This window comes from Rhinatrema bivittatum, chromosome 8, assembly GCF_901001135.1.
Source record: "Rhinatrema bivittatum chromosome 8, aRhiBiv1.1, whole genome shotgun sequence".
NCBI lineage: Eukaryota > Metazoa > Chordata > Amphibia > Gymnophiona > Rhinatrematidae > Rhinatrema > Rhinatrema bivittatum.
In genome coordinates, this window is record NC_042622.1 from 83,943,045 (window position 1) to 83,966,746 (window position 23,702).

The 23,702-nt window shown below is 43.9% G+C and overlaps 1 protein-coding gene across 3 annotated transcripts in view; it reads left to right on the forward strand.

The window, feature by feature from the left end:
• The window catches only part of NCS1 (neuronal calcium sensor 1), a 75,335-nt gene that overhangs the window by 13,148 nt on the left and 38,485 nt on the right, over window positions 1-23,702 (forward strand). For 2 of the 3 annotated variants that reach the window (XM_029612332.1, XM_029612333.1), the window contains exons 3-4: window positions 5,084-5,226; window positions 16,703-16,727. In XM_029612332.1, the coding sequence (XP_029468192.1) occupies window positions 5,163-5,226; window positions 16,703-16,727 (89 nt within the window). In that variant the 5' untranslated portion in view covers window positions 5,084-5,162. Of the gene's footprint in view, window positions 1-4,760; window positions 5,227-16,702; window positions 16,728-23,702 lie in introns of those variants that run through there. The other variant, XM_029612331.1, reaches the window with a different exon arrangement.

A 23,702-nucleotide genomic window follows, 5' to 3' on the forward strand; every position in this document is an offset into this window, starting at 1 on the left:
CCCCCTTGAGTATTGTGTGTAGTTCTGCTCACCACATCTCATTAAAGGTATAGCATAACTCGAAAAAGTATAGAGAAGGGTTACAAAAATGTTAAAAGGAATAAAATGGCTCCCTTATGAAGAAAGGCTAAACAGGGTAGGGCTCTTCAGCTTGGAGAAGAGACTGAGAAGGGATATAATAGAAGATTATAAAATCATGAATGGCGTGGAACAGATAAATAGGGAATGGTTATTTGTCCTTTCAGATAGTTTCAAGGAGTGTCCCCTAGTTCTTGTACTAACACGTGACAGATATAAGACAAACTGGAGAAAGTATTTTTTTCACTCAATGCATAATTAAGCTGTGGAATTTGTTGCCGGAAGTTATGGTTGTAAAGGAGGAAAAGTCCATAAATAATGATTAACCAGGTAGACATCAGGAAAGCCACTGCTTATCCCTGGGAATGGCAACAAGAAATGGAACTACTTTTTGTTTAGTTTATTGTATTTAATATACTGCCTTTCCATATCACAAATCAAAATGTTTACATAATTATAAAATATATCATAAAATAAAAGCAATTTACATTATTATATTTTTGTAACATAAAACAGACATACCGCATCTAACATCATAAAACCACATATCAAATACAATAATAAACATAAAACATAAACCCTTAAAATAAATCTCCAATGAAACTACATTAACCTCCCAGGAAATGTCATACTACATATATCATCCATTATAGAACATGCTTCCTCCATCATAACATGACTAAGAGCAAAACACCTGCCTAAACATCCAAGTCTTAATACCCTTCCTAAATTTCCCATAGTTGCATACATAAATCAGTGGGCAAAGAATTACTGGCTCTCTGGAAATTTCAGGGCAGGGGCCCTGGTAACTGAAAGCTCCGGGTCTAGTGCTTTCTAGTCTCATTTGGCTTGGGCCTGGGACCCTAAGCAAATCTTGTCGAGAACATCACGGAATTCTGCCAGGCACATAGGGAAGCAGGAGGTCTGCCAAATACTTAGGCTGCCCTTTAGATACAATTTTAAAGACCAGGCAAAGGATCTTAAACCTGATCCTACAAACTATTGGAAGCCAATGCAGGTGTACCAAACATGGCATACCATGATCATATTTCTTACACTACATAAAAGTTTGACTGCAGTATTGTGTAACAAATGCAGTATTTTTAAAATAGTGTTAGTACATCTTGCACTGAACTGTTAGAATAGTCCAACTGATTAAGCATAATCGCATGTACAATAGATTTAAGATCATCCTGATTCAAGTATGGTTGTAACTGCCTCACCTATCAAAGGTAAAAGAACAAAACTCTAACTAAAGAGCTTATTTACTAACTATTTTTCCCATTTACAAGGCGATGCAGTATCGGCACGCAAAAAAACTTTCGTTCATGATTGAGCGCCTGCTTTTCTAATACACACCGATCCTCCTCTCCTGGGCAGGTGATGTAGTAGGCAAATGAGCCACTGCATTAAAAAGAAGGCATTAGGAGAAATGGTGCGGTCCTAGTGCCTCCTCGGCATCCGGCACCCAGGAGAAGTGGCTGTGTGTGGGTTAGGAAAACGGACGCTCAAGTCCGTTTTCCTAACTTTTGCACAACCATGGGTTAGAAAAATGGATGCTTATTAATTGAGCATCCGTTTTACTAACCTGACTGCCGGCAAGAATTTTTTTTTTTATGTTACTACTTTTTTTCAGTTTCTCCAACTTAATATCGCCACAATATTAAGAGGAACTACAGAAAAGCAGTATTTTCTGCTTTTCTGTTAACTTTTGGGGCTCCTTAAAACTTAACGCCAGATCCAGGGCAGGCGTTAATTTTTGAGAGTAAAAATGTGCGCATCGGGTACGCATTTATTTTTACATAAGGGGGGAATAGCTAATAGCCTCATCAACATGGCATTTATATGTGATGAGCGCTATTAGCTATGTGCTAGTTTGGATGCACGTTTTGGATGCGCTAATCCCCTTATTACATAAGGGGTTATGGACACGCGTCCAACCATGGGTTAACTCGTGTGCTAGCCTGAGCACATGGTATTGCATCGGCCTGTTTGTGTCTACAGGAAACATACGTACTTAGGAAATAGTGAGCCCAGAACTTGCATCACTTCTTTTAAAGGAATTTCAAAGCTGCCATTAGTGGTGCTTTTTTTTATCAGCATTACTTCGCCTACCAATCCATTAACACCTTCAAATTCTATAGATTCACTTTTTAATTTATGCTTTTGGAGCCAAAATGCAATATATTCCTAAAGATCCGTATTGGCCACTGGGATGCTGGGCATGAGGGACCTGTGGTCTGACCCAGCATGATACTTTTTATATTTTTATGAGAGGAGGGTTGGAGCAGATACAGCTCAGCATGTGCTCTGTGATCCCAGGGCTCGTGACTGAGGTGACAGCAGAGTGGGGAAGGAGACACCCTGGGGCACAAATCAGGGAACTATGAGTATGATAATTTATGGAGGGGAACAAGGAAAGAGAAAAGTCCTCAAGTCAGGAAGATGGGAAGGGGAAGTGTGCTAGGATAATTCCTGAAGTGGGGTAGGGGATGTAGAGATAGCAGTAAGTGTGTGGATTAGCTTGGGGAGAGGGGAGGTAGAGAAAAGGTTGATAGGGAGCCTTCCACCCCCCACCCCCCCCCCCCCAAAGATCAATAGCAATGTCAGGGTGACCACAACTCAAAAGTTCCCAGGTATGGTAAAGTGGCACAAAATAACCACCATGTCCTATTTCCAGGAGTGAGCAATAAGAAATTGACTTCCCCCAATAAGATCTGCTAGGGTTTTCTAAGTTACTCGAATTGGCCACTGTCAAAGACAGAATGCTGGGCTCAGTGAACTTTTGGTTTTAACCCAGCATGGCATATCTGATGCTCTTCCCTCCCTGGGCCTGGGTTTACCTCTCAGGCTGATGCAATGATATGCGTTCCGCTGCACTTGTAGGCACATTTTGGGGCCGATGCAATATTTGTGTGTAGAAAGCAGGTGCTCAAGGTTGAGCGCCCGGTCTCCTAACGCACACCCAGCCACCTCTCCTGGGCGCGTGATGCAATATTTAAATGAGGGGTCGCGCTAGGGAAAATTGAGCGTCCCTAGCGCCTCCTTGGCGTCGGGCACCTGGGAGAGGTGGCCGTCAGTGCAGATTGGGAAAACAGATGCTCAATACGAGTGTCTGATTTCTCCAGCTGCCGGCGCAATATACACACACAAGATACACAGCTTGGATTGTGTATCTTGTGCATTTATATTGGGCACCCAGAATTTTTTTTTTTTTACCTGAGTCTCTCTATTTTTTTTTAATCGGAATCTGTTTTCTTTGGTTCCTCCTAATAAGGAATCACAGAAAACAGGATTTTTTAAAATTTTTATCAATGAGTCCTTGAGCGTGGCATACCTTTACGACAGCCCCAGGCTGGCATGAAATTTGCTGATTTACAATGGGTGCATTGGCTGCGCGGGTTTTTTTTTTGTTTTTTTTTGCATAGCCTCATCTACGTGGAATTTACATGTGATGAGAGCTATTAGCTATGTGGTGGTTTGGACGCACGTTTTGGAAGCGTTAATCCCTGTATTGCATCAGGGGGGATTATGGACGCACGTCCAAAACATGCGTCCAGTCACGTGTTAAGCCATGCGCTAGCTGCAGTGCACGGTATTGCAGTGGCCCCCCTGTGCAGTAAACCTTACTGCCTATGCAGGAAGGAGTTTTATGCTTACAAACTGTGCAGTCAGCTCAGCACCCTTGCATAGAAATTCCATGCTAATGAAGACATTAAGCCTTCTCTCCCAATGCAGAGAGGTGCGTTGGGATAACTCCCTTTTTCCTATAGCTGGAAATTTTACTTCTGGTGGAGGGAGGTTTCCAGCCCGCATTAAAGGAAGGCTGAGAAAGACCAATGGATTAATCTTTCACAGTAATTTGCCACATGAGTCCTGAACATTTCAAAAGAAAGACATAAGGAGGACAAATTCACACTCCCATATATTATTACACTTGTGTTACTTTAAAAAAAAAAAAAAAAAAAAGAACAATTTATAGGCAAGCTGTAATATCATATTATTATATATGTAATGGAATTGCGTGGGGGCCGAGCTAGAAATCAGTGGCTAACAGCTAGCTAGACATAGGCTAAGAGCAAACGGATGCCACTTCCCTCTCTCCTGTAATCCTCAACTCCTGCTTGCCAACCAGCACTGGCTGGCAGCTCCCCGCCCATCCCTCCCCCCTCCGAGTTAATATGTGCCTTGAGCCTGTGCTGAACGCACATTTTCCTGTCTGCGCCCCTTTTTTTTTTTTTTTGTAGCTCCCGATGCATTAGCATAACAGTTTACTGAATCAAGAATTAGAAAAATAAGGTATCTTGTGCATTGGAAAGTGTGTGCTGTCTTGCAGCGCATAGTTTCAATGCACAGCTTTCTGCATCAGCCTGTCTTAAGAATAAGTACCAGTAACACCCCCGAAACCCAGCAAGCAAATTCAACAGAAAACCCTTGGTAAACAAGACTTTGCATCCTAGAGGTGCTGGCAAGTATTTTTAAAACCCGATACATTTGTAAAGCACTGAGGATTCAGGAATCTGTTTAGATGAAAATCACTTTAAGAAAGTAACACAGTGTTTCGGGTATGAAAGAGCACTGAGAATACAGGCAGTGCCAAGCAGCTGGCTGCTGGATTTTAAGGCGTGGATCAGTGCAGGGAAAAGGAAACAAAGGGGGGGAAAAAAAAAAACGGAGTCTGTGTGGAGCCATCTTCCTGCTAACACCACCTCCTCCTCCTCCTCGCCAGAGACAGAGGCTTACCTGGGAGGGAGGAAGGAACGGAGCATGTGTAAGAGCGCCCAGTAACCAGGGACAACAGCAGTAACATATCCGCAGCCCAGCGCTAAAGTGAGCAGGGGGAGGAGGAGGAGGAGACAGAAGCAGTCTGCAGAGCACGGGGGACCACAGCCAGCACCTCTCTGCAGGGCAGAGCAAGGGCACCGCTTGCACCCAGAAGATTGCAGAGATGAGGCTGGATTACTAACAACTCCTCTTTCCCTCCTCCATTTCCACCTTCTGCTAGCTTGTTTGGAGGAGAGGGAAGGCACTGGGAGATTTCCAGGCAGTCTGAGGAAGAGCAGCGAGAAGAGAGGCTGAGCACAATGGGCAAATCCAACAGCAAGCTCAAGCCTGAAGTTGTGGAAGAGCTGACCAGGAAAACGTACTGTAAGTAGCAGCTCCCAGCCCAATAGGCTCTATGTGTAAAAAGCATGGCAGGGTTTTCTTCTTTATTTTCCAGAATGTTTTAAGAGTACATGGGGTGTGTGTGTATATGTATGTATGTATGTATGTATATAAAGCTGGTAGCAGTGCATGTAATGTAAAGGGGTAAGGTTTTCATGGAGGGGTGAGGAAAGTCTCCCATGGGTTGGGGTTTGTTAGGAGAGCCTTCATATGGCGAGGGTGTGAATAGGAGAGTTCCTGAAGGGTAAAAGTGAGAGATTTAAGTGTGAGGCTGGGGGAAGGGAAGAAGATGCCTGTGTGTCCCTGGCTTGGTAGAGATAGTGAGGATTCATATCCCTGAATCAGATGGTATAAGGCAGATAGTTCCCTCTCTCCCCTGCTATGTGTATGGAGGAGAGGTGAAGGGGATTATGAGCTAGGAAAGACATGTCCTCCTCCTTTCTGGACAATGTGCACAGACAAACCTCCTTGTTACCCAGCCATCTCGAAATCTCAGCCTCAGGGTAATCCTGCTGGGCCACATCCAAACCTTGAAAACGGATTCCTTTTAGTGTAGAAAATTCTGATCATTTGTTTTGCTGTCTAGGATCAGAAAGTATTCCAGGGAAAAGGCTTTTGTCATTTCTTACCCCTAAAGATGTAAACTTCTGGAATATTTGGGGGGGGGGGGGGGGGGATAAAAACCCAAAGAAGCAATTTATGTCTTTAAAGAAGAAATGGAATAAGAGGTTGTGTGGGGATTAGGTGCCCGAGGCAGACTTTCTTCGGTCTTCCTCAGTCAGGTCTGAACTGTGATCCTCCATGTCAGCCTCTGCCCCAGCTGCTGAAGACTGCCCATTCATTCCCTGTGCTCAAAGCATATTCTAAGTGTGCATTATGGGGCGAGTGAGAGACTGCTGGCTCGCAGCTGGATGGTCAAAAGGGAAAAAACAGTGTTAACGTACACATTACGTAGCCAGATGTCAGAATTCATCGTGGTGGGGGGGAGGGGTGTGTGGAGGGGACTGCAGAGCTGCTTCTGCAATCTCTTAGCAGTGGTTTCCTCCAAAGAAGACCAGCGAGACAGGAGGAGACGTGTTGGTGCAGTGACTGAAAGGACTGTACTGGAACTTGTATTTAAAATGGATCCTTCCCTTCCGTATCAGCGGCAGAAATCTTGCAAAGGGTCCCATGAGTGCATTAGAGCTGTGTGAAAACTGTGAGGCGGAGGGGGAAGGGGGTGCAGAAACACTTGGTTCTTTGCTTGGAAGACACGGTGTGTTGTGTGAATTGTAAAATATTAATCATCACTATTAATATTATGATACATCAAAGAGGCAGTGGGGTCCTGGGACTGCATGCTGGCTGCAGGCTGCCCTCCCTTGACTGGTGCAGGGGCCGTCTCGCTGCGTCACCTCTCTGGAGACACCCTGGAGTGTATACTCCCTTCCTTAAGCCAGAGATAGGCACACACTCCATGCATAGAGGCCCCTGGGTACATCTTCCTAATGTCTTCCCCCAAGCTTCACTGCCATACTGGGGGAATCTCATCTTCTCCTTTTCCCACTGGTAACATTCAGGCCCGCTTACTATCAGCTATGCAGCTTAGCAGGTAGTGCTGTCCAGACATGAACCAATACTGAGAAGTAAAACGGAAGTCTTGCATGTGGTGTCCTAGGGCAGCCATGGCAGAATTATCAGCTGCCTTTTCTAGAGTGACTCCTCTGGTTTCAAAATGACTAATTCCAATTAACCAGGAGTCAAGGAAATGACTTGAGGCCCTCAGTCTCCAGCTTCTGTCATCCTATCCCTCACCTCAGTTATCTGCTTTAGAAATACTTTGGCTTGTTTTTTTTAATAAAACACACACAAAAAAAACCAGATATTAAAGGGAAAAAGGTTGCTACAGGCAACTAGCTTTTAATTGGTGCCTCTACTGCCCTTTGTCTCCTTTCCTTTACACCACATCCCATTAGGATCGCAACTTCTCTCCACGGCAGGGTGAAGATCCAGCATTCCCTCCAGTACTCCTGAGAGGAGGTGTTTGTTGCTGACAAACAGACAGCTCCCTGCCTAGGTTCAGACTTCTCCCCCATCCCCCTTGCCCAGCTCTGTTCAGGTCGATGGGATAATTCCCTTTGGGACCAACTTGAAAGCAAAAGCATCCAATGATAAAGGGCTCCTATACATTTAGAAAGGGCTAGCCCGGTGGCTCTGTGGTAGGATTCCATTCCCCGGGCTGGTACAGTGACTCTGTGGCAACACTTCCAATCCCTGGGCCGGCCTGGGGGGCTCCATGGCAGGGCTAGGCATTTGAGTTCCATTTCTGGGTCGGCCAAGTCTAGGGAAGCTGTGGAGGGTTACTATAGGGTCAGGCAGGCCTCCCCTTCTTTTCTTATATCAATGAGAGAGACATAAAAGGGGCTGCGAATGAAGGTAGCTGCGAATGAAGGCTTGTGGTAATATAGCCCAGCAGAAACCCAAAGGAGCAATAGGAAACTGGCAGGCAAAAATAAAATAAAGCAAAATTAGTGTAAGTGATTTTAAATGGGACAACTTAGCAAGACTTCTATTGCCAGGTAAATGCCTGCTGAATTTGGCTGCTGATTGGCCAGTGTTAACATTCCACTTTAGAATAAGGAATTAATGCCCCATGTTGAAGCCAATCAGAGTGCTCTGACTCTGGCTGTTGCTTCTGTTCAGCTGCTGTTTATGGATGAGATGGAGACTGCAGCAGCTCTTCACCCGGCACTGGCCCGCTCCCTCCCACAAAATGATATGTGGAATGCATCTTCCCGCTTTAATGAGTCAGGCAGCCGTCGTCGCAGTGAACAAACACGTCCAGGCTGCTCCGATTTCCTCTGTCTGATAACATGTTTCACATTTTAGCCTGTGCAGATTTGCTCTCCCCTCCTACCATTGTTTATCTGAGTAAGTTAGGGTGCTGCAGTGCTGTTCCTCATCATCTGTCAACCACAGCACCTCGTCAAAACCATTGAAAATATGACAAAGTTGTAAAGAAGGCTCGCAGTTGAGAGGTTTTATCAGGATGGGGGAGAGAGGGAAGAATGGTCTGGCTATAAAGATGCAGGCCCTTAATTCCTTGGGAATTAATAATGATCATGATCATTGGGGTAAAACAAGAGAAAAGCCAAGAGAGAGACCAGTCTAGATGGATATTTTATTTCATCGTTCCCTGTGACTTTTCCATTGAATAACAATGGGAGACTGGTGGGACAGGGGAGTTAGATTTTAGTGAGAAGCTAGGGAAAGGCTTCTCACTTTCTCCAGCTGCTCCAGAAGAACTCGTTTCTTTTGTAGAGCTGGTTTAGTCCATGTTACTCCAGGCCACACACTGCTCAGTTATGTCTCTTTCTTTTCCTTCTGGCCTGGCATATATTTCTCATTATCTGAGGGTCATAACCAACAATATTGCCTGTTCAGTTTGGACTGGAAAACCCTTGCTTGGCTACTCCCCTTCCCATTGCTCTTTTTTTTTTCTGCCACTTGTTCTCTGTGACCTGTCAGGCCCACTTCTATAATACCTTTCTAATTCCCTGACTTGCTCTTGCCACTGCCTCAGGGATGCTGCACGTCTTGAGCTTAATCATATCTCCAAGTACATGGCTGCCTTTTCTCTGTAAGCCAAAGGAAGCCTTGAAATAAGACTATACACTTCTGGAGATGGTATTACGTAGGTTAAAACCATTGCTAGAAATAAATGACTTTAGAACAATATTGCAATCGCTGATTTTTTTCCAACATCGACTACTGTAACGCACTGTTACTGGGACTACCACTCTCCACTATATGACCATTACAAGTATTACAAAACGCAGCTGCTAGAATTTTGACAGGAAGCAAAAAGTGCGATCATATCACACTGATTTTAATTTCATTACATTGGTTGCCAATTATTCATCGTTCTCAATATAAGAGAGCCTGCATCATACATACAATAATCTATGGTGAACAAACCGAATGGTTAAATACTGCCATTCGATTACATGCTCCCCAAAGGAACCTCAAATCAGCAAACAAGGGCCTATTGACAATTCCCACAGTGAAGTCAGCGCCCTTGAGTCAGGTACGTGAGCGGGCAGTATCGATAGCAGGCCCCAAACTCTGGAACACGCTGCCAGCAGAAATAAGATTACAGGCAGATATTAAAAAATTCAAAGCTGATCTTAAAACATGGCTTTTTAGCTGCGCTTATGAGGTTTCTAATTAAGGTCTTTTACTGTCTTTAAGAAATTTATTTTTATTTCTTTTAAGCAATTTAAAGTATTCCATCTTGCACTTATTTTATCTTATAATTCTTTTGTTAATTATTTTAACTGTTTTACTTCTAGAATTATATATTGTTTATTAATGTATTTATTGATTGTTTTATATATTTTATCTCCAATACAACAATATAAAAACTCTAATATACTAGAAACTAAATTGAGCTGCATGCTCTTTGGAAAGAGCCATTGGGTTTTTCTCCATCTATGGCAATAATGATTTATCCACTAACCCCTGTGCTTTGGTTTCTGAATGGTAAAAATGATGAATGTGGAAAGCAGCAGAGTGATAATGCAGCATGAAATCCACAGATACCACCAGCAATAAGGAGCCTTAATCTGTACCCAGGGAGTCATAAGAGACAATGCAGTAACTTGGCTTAAGAAGTCTGATTTATCCATTGGTGTGTTTGTTTCTGGGTTTTTTGTTTTTATGTTTTGTTTTTAACTGTAGGGTTAATCATCCTGATTTGATCAGAGTCCTAATGGTTTTGGGTCCCCAGAGAGGCAGATGGCTGGGCATTAACCCCTGTATTATACAAGTTCTCAGTCTCAGCCAAGATCTCCTTAGCTAATAGCTCGGACCTTATGTTAGAACTTAACCAAAAAAAGACTGAGAAGTGATGAGAGAAGGAAACATCTTACCTCAGTCCTCTGTGCTGGATGCTATCTGGCACCAGAATTTTACTGCAATATTTTGGTTTGTGAGGCCTTTCCATTAAATACTATACATTTTGTGGAATAAATTAATAAGTTCAGACCGGCTCCTCCTGACCACTGGGGTTTGTGTGGTACCTCACCAGGTCTTACTGCAGCATAAAAGTGACCCTGTGCTCCTCCTTTTTGCTTTTCTCTCTTTTTCTTCCTTGGCAGTGTTTCAGCTTCTGCTGGTCCACACCTGGCTCATGAAATGATGAATATTGCAAAAGCTCCAAAATCCTTATGTAGCCTCTTCCTGGACTCTTCCTTTGAATGAGGAATCTATGCCCAATACCAAGGCTGAGTCTGTGACTCATATTCCCCATTCTCCAGTGTAGATTCTCCACTGGAAGAAAGGATTAACTTCCAAGGCTCAAGGTGCTGACTATGTCTTAATCTTTGTGTGCCAGTAAATAGTCGGAATTCCTTATTGGTGTTTCAGCATAAAGTTTATTGAATTACGTCATCCACAGAAATAATTTGATCCATTTTATGTTTCTTTCTTGTGGCATCCATAAAGGATAAATGAAGCACTGAATACAATTATGTGTTCCCTTAACTTCTCCAAGGGGGCCGTCTGTATTCTCCTGGACTTTAGAGCTGCTTCAATGGTAACTGGCAAGGTTTCCTCTTTTCTATGGAGGTTTCCTCTTGTTGATACCTGGGATCCACTGCCTGATCTTGACACTCCTCTCCTCTGTAATGTATCATGTGGGCACTTCCTCTGTTGTCTCCATTGGATGAAGCAGGAGTGGACTGCAAGGTTCCCCAAAACTGAAGACAAACTCCAGCCACTAAAAACAAAATTTCTCACCTACAAAAATATTACGAGGTGCTTTTGTTCAGGCAAACTCTTTCCCCTCCAGAACTAAAATACAAAAGAGAACTCACCAATCCCTTGTCATGAACTAGTAGCGATTTTCTGAAATATCAAATCAAGTTATTTGGCATACAGATCAGAGTTTGTAGGGTTGATATAAAGCTCCTCCTCTCTCAAACTTCAACTAAAAAATCCACACAGACCACTAGGGGGCACTCACTGACGTAGAAACAGGATTGGACCATTACAGCAACCTCCACTGGACATATAGGGGTAGATTTTATAAATGTACGCGCGGGCGTACTTTTGTTCATGCACCAGGGGCGAACAAATGTACGCTGGATTTTATAAGAAAAGTACATCTTATAAAATCCGGGGTCGGCGCGCGCAAGGGGGTGCACATTTGTGCAACCTGTGCGCGCCGAGCCCAGCTGCCTGTTCCCTCCGAGGCCGCTCCAAAATCGGAGCGGCCTCGAAGGGAACTTTCCTTCCGCCTCCCCTCACCTACCCCCCCCCACCTTTGTTGGCAGATTTACGCCTGCGGAAAGCAGGTGTAAATCTGCGCGCGCCAGCGGGCTGCTGGCGCACCATCACCCAAACCGGGGGCTAGTCCAGAGGCCTCGACCACGCCCCCGGGCCCGCCCCCGAAACGCCGCGTCACTCGCAGCCTGCCCCCGAAATGCCGCATCACTCGCGGCACGCCCCCTGACACGCCCTTCCATGCAAGCCCCGGGACTTACGCGCGTCCCGGGGCTTGCGCACGCCGCCGAGCCTATGCAAAATAGGCTCAGCGCGCGCAGGGGGGTTTGGGGTAGGTTTTCGGGGGGGTACGCGCGTATCCCTTTGAAAATCTATCCCATAGTATATTCCTCTGGCTTACCACTGCATAGCATGACCTTTCTAAAGAGCCTTCAACGTGTCTTCCTAGCCTTGCAACCAGACTCTGGCTTGTGAAGCCAATATTGTTTCCACCTTTGAATTTAGTGAAACAGAAGGATAAGGGAAATTCCTTTCTTCTGTGTTTTGTTTGATAAGATCTATTCTATGATCCTTTATTTGTGAGAAGCAGTGCTTTCTTCATAGAGACTCTCTGTAACCTGTTGGGATAAGAATCCTTTACTCCTATAGACAATGGAATTCACTAGGAGATAAACAATTTTTCTTGGAGACTCTGATAGGGGAGAGAAAGAGAAGGAGGGGCATGAAGCCTTTATTTCTATATGTACAATCATACTTGAGGACAGAAAGATAGAGAAGTTGTTTAGCATATATACAGCCATATGTATGGCTGCCATCTGTCTCAGCCTGCCAGATAAACCCAGCCATGTGGTTGCCTGTGTTATTGCTAGTATTCCCTTTAACCTCTTTGCTCTTCATTCTGGTAGCCCCAATATCTATTGTTGACTCAGGTGAGCATGGCACTCTGAACGTGTAAACACATGTTGCTCTCTCCATTTTTAGCAATTAAAGATCTTCTGAGTTTATCCCCTTCCCTATTACTAGTTTAGCTACCACCACCCATCCCAGGAGGGCATTCCAAGCTTCCGCTACCTTAAATGTAAAAAAAATATTTCCTGATGTTTTTCCTAATAGTACAACTAAAACAGTTAAGTAGCATTCAATACAGCATTATCAGATACAGCGCAGTTAGAGAAAATCAAGTTGCATACGTGTTTTGTCTGGCAAAGTATTGAAAGCATTCACAATAAATACAGTAAAAACTAGATATCCTAGCAGAAACACAGATGCTTATGTAGCTGGGTCTATTGGGCAGGCTACATTTTCCTCATGTTGACTGGATTGACGCAGTGGGTTGGTTACGAATGTAAGGTCCTGGAAGACCAGATGTTTGGGTAACAGCTGCACTGGGTGTCAATGGCTGTCAGATCATTGTGGGGCCTTCTGTTTGGATTAAAAAAGGGACTGTCAAGAAAATGGCATATAATGGAGGAAGAAGACGAAAACTGTCCTGGATATGGAGCAATTTCCTTCAGGGTGTCTTGTTGTGTGGCTAGCAGCTGGGATATATCCTTGACTGTGTGGACAGAAATAACTGGGCAGACAGGGTGGGCTGTTTGACCTCTCTATCATCATCTACAATGTTACTATAACGTAGATTAATATGGTAACATAGTAATGTGTTTGATGCCTGGTCACCAAAAGCTGCCAGTACTTGTGCCATTGGTTTCTGGGGAGTTCTAGCTTGTTAGTTCCAACCCAGCTGTCCTGTAGCTGGAACAATCAATAGATTAAAATACTCGGAGGCAATTTTCAATAGTTATAAAGTACATGGATGCTTTGTAGGTAAATTTCACAGAGAAACAATCCAGATAGTTTCACGTGAAAGTAAGCTTGTGTAGTATATGTGCGAACAGAGTGACCGCATATTCTGTATCTGCTATTTGTGTGGGGGATTGGAAAGTAGATGTGACGGTGTAGTCGGCCAGAGGTGTGACCGCAAAGTCAAGAGTGAGTAGTGCAAACACAAGATGAGACTGGAGGATTCTAATTAGAGCAGTGACATGGCGGCTTCTGCCTTTGACAGCCACCTTCTCCTGAGATTGAGCCCTCTGATGCTGGCGGCCAGCAGGACTTGGACCGGAGCAACAGGAAACACAAGATACACATTAAGACAATGTAGAATCCAAACCTGGAGATATGAAGGCACCCACAGAAGGAGTGGATGCACAAAGCAATCTAGAACCAAATAGGACCACTGACACACGACGCAATCTAGAAGGAAAAAGGAACACAAAACAGGGCCAAGACTAGGACCAAACATAAGACCAAGTCTAGGAGCACAAAGGCCAAGCTCTGGCAAAGTTCAGACTGTGAATCTGGAATATAATTGTGTCTAGACAAGAACAAGATGGCCCACACTTCTTGCTGGTGGCTACAGAGCTGGAGGGCTAACCAGAGTGTCCAAGAGGTCGACCAAGGCCCTCTGCAGGCTGGAAGCAAGAACTGTCCAACAGGGCCTCACAGCAAGATAGTGCACATGAACTGAAACTTAAACACACTTCAAGGAGTGCTGTTTTTTAACCTGTCTAACATTACATGTACTGTAGACGTGCCAGACAGAGGAGAGCAGTTTTCAGACAGACCAATATTCCTGGGTAAATGACTTTGAAAATTGTCCTCTTATTGTTCTTGGCTTCCTTCTTCATTAGCCTCCTCGGGTCCATTGATGATGATGATGTAGTCACGGAGCAGCTCTGGATCAGCTTGCTGCTAGTCTGGGTGGATACCATCTTTGCAGGTTTCACAAGGTGATTGCTGATAAAGAGGAGAATATCTTTGAAGCAGCAGAAGAGCCTCTTAGCCTTCTAGGTTGCTTCCTATCCACATCTCTTTGGGAATAGTCCACATAACCTCGACTTGTGCCTCTTATGTACTTTCTTGGGATGCAGTCTCTGAATTCATCATCTGTTGACTTCAGTAAGTCCTGTGCAAAAGGGCACTCTTAGAACAGGTGAAGGAATGTCTGTCCTGTAGTGCAAACCCTTACCTGCTTAGGTCCCTCGTGTATATGAATGGCATTAGGGTCAAACCACCCTTTATGGCGATCTATGTGATGTCTCTGTGCTTGTTCTTCAGTCATTTGGATTTCATGTTCCACCTCACCATAGTGCAGGTGGCAGTTTCAACAGAGTCCTTGGTGTGACTTTGCTTAGTTATAGATGACTCTTGGGATCCATAAGGCCAAAATGAAATGCTGTAATTCAGACTTTTTCACAAACTACTCAACCTCCTTGAAGTATAGAGGTAGATACCAGTTGTAAGACAGTGAACTCTCCCACCTTCAGGCTGGTAGAAAGAAGAAACAAAGCATGAGATAACCTGCGTGGTCCTTGAAGTTGCTTCTCAGGGTGATTCTGATGTAACTGCAGCCAAAAGAAAGCACCAAAGTTATGGTGATGAGGTCAAGGACTCCCTTCCCCCTTGAACAGAACTGCACGTTTCATACGATCCATTCTGGAGTTCAGATGAAGACGAAGGCTGTCCTGGCAATGACTCTGGCCATTGCTGCCAGACATGAGATGTGTATTGGAGCATGGGGGGAGAGCCTTGAACCTTGTTCTTGAGTAGCAGAACCTTTCTGTTGAAGGATAGCATTCTCCATCTCCACAGTCTCACCTTCAAGTTCACATTTTCGAGTCTCTCCTCCCAACACTTCTGGACTGCTCCATCTCCCCCAAACCACACCCTCAGGATCTCACTTACTTGCTGCAGTTGGGTGAGGGATATACGTGCATCTCATGCTCCTGGAAGAAGTAAATCAGTTTTGAGATTCTGCTTTCTAATTCAAACAGTGAACTGCATCAGAAGCTGAGCTGAGCTGCTCAGGAATGTAATTTGTTTTTTAATATGTAACTAAAAGTAACTGACAAAGCTGTTTTTAATCTAGATTTGCAGAATGCAAAATCAGTAGACCATAGTGCTCTTAACTTGACCCTCAACTTGTGATGTACTGGAGAGGCCTCTCAAGAGAGATGGTATCTTTCAAAGGCATTTCTGTGGATAAAACTACAGAAATGGCCTTTTTCAAAATTTCATCCCAGATTTGAGAAGGAGAGGTATAAGAAATTGGGTGAATTGGGATGGGTTGGGTTCAGTATAAGGATTGCATGTGTGATGCGCTCATTTGTGATGATATATTAATTATGTTTCTTGAATTAGCAGGATTTACTGGGGTAGGGTGAAAGGTGGATGATGTGGAATGTTAAATGCTATATTCGATTTATACTCTGCTTTGGGGTTTCTACGATCAAAAGCGGGTCACTGAATGTAAGTAAGTAAATAAATAGGCAGCTAAACCTATGCACGTATGTCCTGTTTGTGCCTAACTTTACCAGGACTTAGCGGAGCTGTTCCCAGGGGTGGGGTTTGCATTTATGCGCATACATTTCCATTTTCAAAAGTATGTGCATAAAATTTCCTCATATATAATAACAGGTCTAATTGTATGTGGGTAAATTTGCTGGGATCATTTTCAAAGTGGACTGAAAGTGTGGAAGTCCACTTTGGAAACTGGTGTAAGGGTAGGCAGCAAAAACGTGTGAATTTAAGCAGGTACGCTATATATAGAAGGCAGTTTTTGGCGGTCAACGGGCGGCTCTGTGCCACTCCTGACGAGTATTTATTTAGCAAGTTAAATTTGTAAAAATGAAATGCCCATGCTTGCTCTGAGGGCCCGAGGCAGTTTTTAAAGGGTCTTTCTCCGTGTGCAAACAACTGTTTGCTCGTGGAAATCCGTCTGAAAATTGGCCCCTTTCTGAGCAGAAGGTGTTTCTCACGAGTGCTTGAGACCTGCCGAGAGTCCCTTCATTAATGGACAGCCTATGGCTGCTGGTCTCTTCCGATGGTGCAGGATCCTGCTGGGCCTCCTGCTAGCAGAGAATGAGATGGCTGCCAGTCCCCTAAAACAGCAAAAAGCTCAGATTATAACATCAGCCAGTCTGAGTGGTCACAGAATACATTTGCATACAATACATGTAAATTGAACTAATCTGCATATGTCCTTATGCATGCTGCCCAGAACTGGAGGACTATAGCTGACCCAGGTCAGGTTTAACAGTGTGCCAGTCCTAGGTGGGGGGGGGGGGGGGGGGGGGGCATTATGAACCTGTTTTCTCTGCTACAGATATTAACCTTTCTTGTTCTTGTCTTGCAGTTACAGAGAAGGAGGTGCAGCAATGGTGAGTGATGGTCCTCTTCCATTATTTAAATTGGTGAGACAGATGATAGTGCAGCCTTTTGCATTTGTATTTATACCAGTTATGTGGCCTCACTAACCATCCAAAAGCTGGTGGAGCAGTCAGGGGCTAGTAACTAGCTGAAATAGAGCAGCCCTGGGGAGGTCAGCTGCTCCTGGCTCCATTTCCTGTTTAGCGCCTTTCTCTCCAGGTAAGAGTAGCTGGGAGGATAGGACTGGGGAGGGCTTTGTTTAGAATGGGCTAGATATAATGGCAGGGCTGGCTTTTTAGGTTGGAAGTAATAATCAGGTAACAGTTTCGGATCCCTTTGAGAGAGGGGAGCTGGGAAGGGTGGGATTTATTGAATTATATTGAATTGTGTACACTGATATATTGTTTTTATTGCTGATGTAATTGTATTTTATGCTTAGGGAATGATTTTATTGTAGGATAATATATTGTTATTTTTATGCACTAGAGCAGTATATAAGCCTAAAAATAGAACTAGAACTAAAAAATCATATAAAAATGTTAATTTGGATAGTCTTTTCCTAGACCATTAAGGTGGGTTATATAAATTTTAGTATCTGCGTGCTGGACTCTTCAGTCTCTGCCTATCTCAAATATTATTGTTGGAACTATCCACTCTGCTGTGAAATTAGAATCAGAGATGCAGTAGCCCATCTCTGCAGTGATAGACGTCACAGTGCTTGGTGACATCACGCAGATGCTCTGACAGGTTTTCTCAATCAAAATGGCCTGAAACAGACAAAATGGTAGATTCTCCTTTGGGCTGCCTTTAATCTGGCTATATTGTTTTGGAGAAGAGACCTTCTGAATTAGACACAAGACTTCAGATGAGGTCTCACCAATAATTTCTAGAAAAATATTCCTCTTTTAAGCTGGTTATATCTCTTCCTGTATATTCTGGCATTCCTATAACTCTCTGCCTTGCTTTGTGACACTGTTAGGTACCTTGAGATTATCAGATATAATGATCTCTGTGGTGCACATCAGTCCTACAGCTCCCAGTTGTGCTGTTATGTTCACATAGGCAGCTGGAGGAGACAGACATAGTATAATCCCAGGGTGGCTGCCTTGGACTCTAGTAATTCTGTCTGTTGGGGGCTGCTTGAAGATCATATTTATTTACGTAGTGGAATTTTCTTCATGCATGAGCAGATCAGAAAATAATGTAACAGCAAGCAGAATGTGGCTTCGTGACCAAGCTTGACAAACTGATAATGAATACCAACATTTAGTAACCTCATGGGAGAGTAGAGTAACACAATTAAATGCACTGCAGTCCCAAGGCTGTATGTGTGAGCCGAGAGCGAGAAGCTAATCAGAAGTTGTGAGTCCTGGGACATAGCAGTCTAGAGGTTTGTGGATAGTAAGAGAGTCCACCCTACTCTTTGCAGCCATAGGACCCATCATCCCAGTAGACATGGGACCCATCCAGATGCACCCTCTGTTTTCAGAGATCCTTTCTGTTGTGGGGACAGGAAGAGGCCATAGCAGGTCAGCTGACTGGGTAAGGTTATATTGTACTGCAGTGCACCATCATGTGCTGAGCAGTGATATATTGCACTGCATTGTATCCCAGTACTGCAGAGCTTGGCTGCAGTGCACTGCAATCATGCTGAACTTAGTTGCACTTTGCATTGTATTGCAATGTTGCTAAGCTGAGTTACAATATATGCATTTTACTGCAATCTTGGTGAGCTTGGATGCATTTTATTATTTCATGTTCTTGTTAACCATTTCCTCAGACTTCAATAAAACAAATGTCCAAAGCAATATACACCAATCCAACAAAAATATAGCACATTTAACTTTTTTTTTTTTAATTTTATCTTTATGCATTTTACAATTATGACAAGATCAGATCTTGAAAGAAATACAGAGAAAATACAATCCTCATTAAACAAGGAAAGCAATGAGGATTGTATTTTCTCTATATTTCTTTCAACACAACAAATTTACATAAACCAAGGACAGGTAAAAACCATCATTTCAGGAGGCTATCACCCACTACCCCAATAATTCCCAAATCTCTATACGAGCATTGCCCATACAAACTCCTTGTCACCAAACCACTTCAATCACCACCCAGCAATCGCTGCCTTCATACCCTCCCGCTCCTGACATACATTGAAAGCCATGTACCAGAACTCAACCATGCTCTCGCCACTTCCCTTCATAATCGTTCCACATCTTCTAGCCAATGCCAACTCCCTCTTCTTGCCCCTATTAAATAAACTTCTTTGCCCAACAATATTGAGGCACCCAACCACCAAAACTGTTTTCAGTTTTTCCTAAAAACCGTACATAGTACAACTCCAGTCTAATTTCTGCAGGAAAACTGTACCACAAGGCCCTGTAGAAATAATCCTCAACCAGGCTTTCCTCACCTTTTTTGCTATGGAACCCCTGCAAAAGCCACTTGGCTCAATCTAAGTTCTCGCCTCAGCCTGTACCAATATAATTTCCTCCATAAATAGCCTGGGCCATTTCCTCTCATCACTCAATGCACCAATGTCAACAATTTGAAGTTAGCTTGTTCCTTAATAGGCAACCAACGAACGGTATGCACTAAAGGTGTTGCTTTTCCCTACTACTCTTGCTGCTGTATTGTAGCCTATGGATGAGCCTGTCAGACCATTACAATTGTCCAGATGAATGCGTAACAACCTTAAAAGACTTCAAGTCCAAAAAAGGTTGCAATCAGCTTACCATACTCAGTTTTAAAAAGGCATTATATGCCACTGCTGACACTTGAGATTCCAAATCAAATTTTGCATCCAATCTTTCACCCAGATCCTTATCTACTCTTTTATGTAGGGTTGTATCTTCCTCCACACATACTGGTAAAGGTGCTGTAATCTGCTGTGAAGTATCTATTCTCAGGATTTCTGTTTTCTGACTATTGCACGCTAATTTACTCCCTACAAGCCAATTCATGAATTCCTTTAGGCTTCTATTCAGATATTAAACAGTAACAGCATTCTTTTCTGGGGTCTTTGTTCATACGGTAACATTCCCATTCACTGCTACAATTAGCTGGATCTCATCTGCATATATATAACTCATCGACCCCAAGGTCTAAATCAATCGGCTGAATGGTTTCATAAAAATATTATGTAATAGGGGTGATAGAGATGAACCCTGGGAGAGCTAAGGCCTGTAAAGTTTTACCAAGTGCTATTAATACTCACTGCAAACGTTCTCTTGGCAAGGAATGAGGCAATCCAATGCAATGCCACCCCTCCCCCCCCCAAACCTAGGAATCTACATCTTTCTATGAGAATAGAATGATCTTCCAAATCATATGCACATTACAGATCCAGAAAAAGTAGATGATCCCTTTGATGCAGATATCTCAGAAATTATTTGATGCCGATACCAGTATCATCTCTGTACTGTGCCCCCTTCTAGCACTCATCTAATCTTCTTGTCTCTTCAGTAAAAGAGCTGCTGCATTGCATTGCAGTCCTGCTGGGCTTGACTAGCTTGCGTGCGTTGGACCGCAGGATCTTGCTCCTGCTTTATATTCCTGACTAGGTATGTGCACAGTGAAGGACAGGATGTGCAGTGCAGTATAGGTACACCAGGTCCCGTTACCAGCACCAGGCTTTGCTTTGAAGCTTCCCAAGCTGAGCATACTGTGTGTATTACTGTAATCCTCACTGCATGAAATAGCTGTAAGATAATTAACGTCCCACTACAGCTGCAAGCCTGGAGATGCAAATCTGGAGGCATCTCACACTATCAGGGTGCAACAGATGCATATTCCTCACATCCGACAGCAGCAGGCTGAGGTTAAGTAGCAGAACAGGAACCAATTCAAAGGAAAGAACAGGAAGAGCCGGTTTACAGTGGGAACAAGCCGTCTTCCCATACTAAATGGGAAATCTCCGTCATGAAACATGGGCATTCAGAGATGGACGTAAATCTGATACCTGCTGAACACCCACTGTGCTGCATCACGTGGGAGGATGTTTGGAGCTAGTGCTGGCAGGTAGGGTCCTGGTCTCCTGCCTCTGGAAACCAGCCTTCAAATCCAGTTGATGTTGTGAGATGTAATCATGTGCCAAACAATATATTGTCACGGGGGGGGGGGGGGGCGCGCTATAGTTGGATAAGAGCAGAGGCTTACAACTAGGATAGCAGACAGCGCTGCAGGGCAGGAGTGAAGTGCACTGCCAGAGCTCTGTGTGTGTGGAGGGGTCGCAGTACTGGACTAGCGTGAAGTGCATTGCATGTGTGGGAGGGGAAAGGCAGTGTCTCAGTACCAGGATACCCCAGGGTGCTGTAGAGAAGAAGTGTTATACATTAGCAGCTGCATTATTGGGTGTAATGAAATCAATATATATATATGTTCTGCAAAGGACCCCATGATGAGGTAACTGTGATGATCTGAATTATTTATCTAGAGTAGTACAGACTTGAAGGTGGATAATGCTGTGCTGGGCACTGGATGGAATAAAAGCATATTTCCTTCCAGCTTCTGAGGGGCTCAGTGGGGATCTTGTTGCTGGAGATAAGAGGCCATTCTGTATCCATGGTGAATCCATCTGCTGCTGGTCTGCTCTGAGGACGCAGCAGTGTAACCTGCACATGACTGTACTGCTCTGCATCCCTGCTGATCCCTACCTGCTTACTTCTGTGCCACACTTCATCCCTGCACATCACTGGATCCAGGGCCATCAATGAGGGGAGAACGATTGCTCCAGGCCCTGTGCTTTAAAGGGCCCCACGCTGATATCGGGAAGGAGCTCTGCACCCTGCTCCTTGCTGATGCCTCCAGGTTTGCCGGCCAGCCCAAACCAGCTTCCCCTCCTCCCACTAGGCTGTTCTTCACCGCTTACCCATTCAACTCTTCGACCAACCGTGGGGGAGGAGGCCTCTCCTCACTGTTCAACCTCCAGGCATATTTGCCCCCGATCACACTGCATTCCCTGCACACCACTGGAACCCAACCCTCAACCCTAGTGAATAAAACCAAATTGAAGCCAAGCATGCGGAAGGAGTGAGAAGGACTGGGATAGGGTGGGGGGAGAGGGAGACACGGATTCTCCCTCTGCTTGTGATCAAATATTCCCCAGGCCCTTTGGCTCTCTCTCCCTTCTGTCATTCAAATTCAGGAAACTGTATTGGCCTGACAGGTTGTATGTGCTGCCAAAGTAATACATGAATGCATAAAACCACCAGGAAATCGTTTTTATTTATTTATTTGCAATTATTTGTATACTACTGCTCCAAGAAGATTGTAGCAGTTCACAGAATTAAAAACATATATAGTAAGTAGATACAGACATATGTACAATACATACATCAAACATACACAAATAAAAATATTGACATCCACATTTAGGAATGATATTACTGGTGTGGATTTCAGTGCTTAGTTTAGTTTATTTCCTTGATTAATCGCCATTTCTTACTGCAGTAAATCAAGGCAATTTATTATTAATAACTAATAAAGTAAGAAATAACTTAATCATGAACTATAAAAGAAATACTCAAACTAAACAGAATATTAACAAAAATAAAAAAAAATAGCAGTAGGAAAAATAAAATATAATTACAAAGTTCAGTAAGGACTGTTCCAGATCTGGTGATGGACCAGATTGTCCCTGATCAGACTGGGGTCATGGGGTCAATAAGCCGCCTAGCTGACAGACTATCTGTGCCCACCCAGTCCAACCTGACCTTTGCAGCTGAACTGCCCGCAGAGCTTGTGTTTGATTGGATGGTTATGTGGATAAAAAGAATCTGCACACATTAAGTCATCTGCAATGGGAGATTAATGTACATGCGATGACATGCTTTTCAATGAAATATATATGCAGAGGCTTCTCTCTGACCAGGGTGCACTCTTCCCCCTCCCCCGGCTGGTAACGCCTCCTTTTACGTCTGACATACCTGCATAGTTCCTAACTAAAGCCTCTGAAAATTTACCTCATTAAGTTTCTGCCTGGTGGCAGGATTTCACATTTTGCTGCTAGAGCCACTGTTTCTCCTCTTCCCTCCCCAGGACTAGACAGAGCTTTTCTTGCTCATTCCTTTGTGGGAAGTCTTTGATTTTCTCTCTCAGCTTTTGGAAATGTGTGTCCCTGATATCTCTGGATTTTGCACAGCACAGGATAAAATGCATTTCTTTTTCTGTTTCTCCGGTGTTGCACTGCATGCAAAGTCCGGCTTCTTCAGGCTTCCAGTTTAGCTTTTGTCTGTATAATTTGTGATCCCTTTTTTCTGTATTTGGTGAGGGTTGATCTGTGTTCTGCATGTGTTACCGAGGTAAGGGATTCTGCCAGCATGTAGGCTGTGTGTAGGATAGCAGTCCAGCTTGCTCTGTTTTCCAATCTGCACCTTGTAATAGTAGGTGTATTGGTATTCTGGGGCTTGGTGTAATATCATAGGTAAGGTTTTTTCTGTTTGAATCCTGGGAGTTCTCTCTTAGTCTCTCTCTCTCTCTCTCACTCTCTTTCCCTCCATTCCCTCCTCCCTCACCTCCTGGCAGTGATTGTGCTGCAATGGCTGAGAACAACACGCAGAGAGCGAGCCCATTTCATTCTTATAACCATCTGCTCAGAAAACCTGGAGGAGGCAGAAGCAGCAGAGGGGGGCAGTACTTTATTTATAATAATTTTAATCTAGCAATTCCTGTGGTAGATGTGTATGCACATTGTTTTTCTCTCTCTTTATATATAGAACAAACTGGGGGTGTGGGTGCAGTGGTCCCCTGTTCTCTCTAGCTTGGATTGCTGCAGTGCAGGAGTGGGGCGGGGTAAGTTAATTCCTATGTGGGGATGGTGCTCTCAGCTAATCAGACTGCGGCCCTATACAATGCCTGCTTGGAGCAGTTATTATTTCCTCGCTCCCAGTACTGATTTAGCATCATGCTGCTCTTGGGTTGTCGGCTGTTTCTCTTTCTTGATGAGTCAGGATTGCATCCATGTGTAGATAGAACAA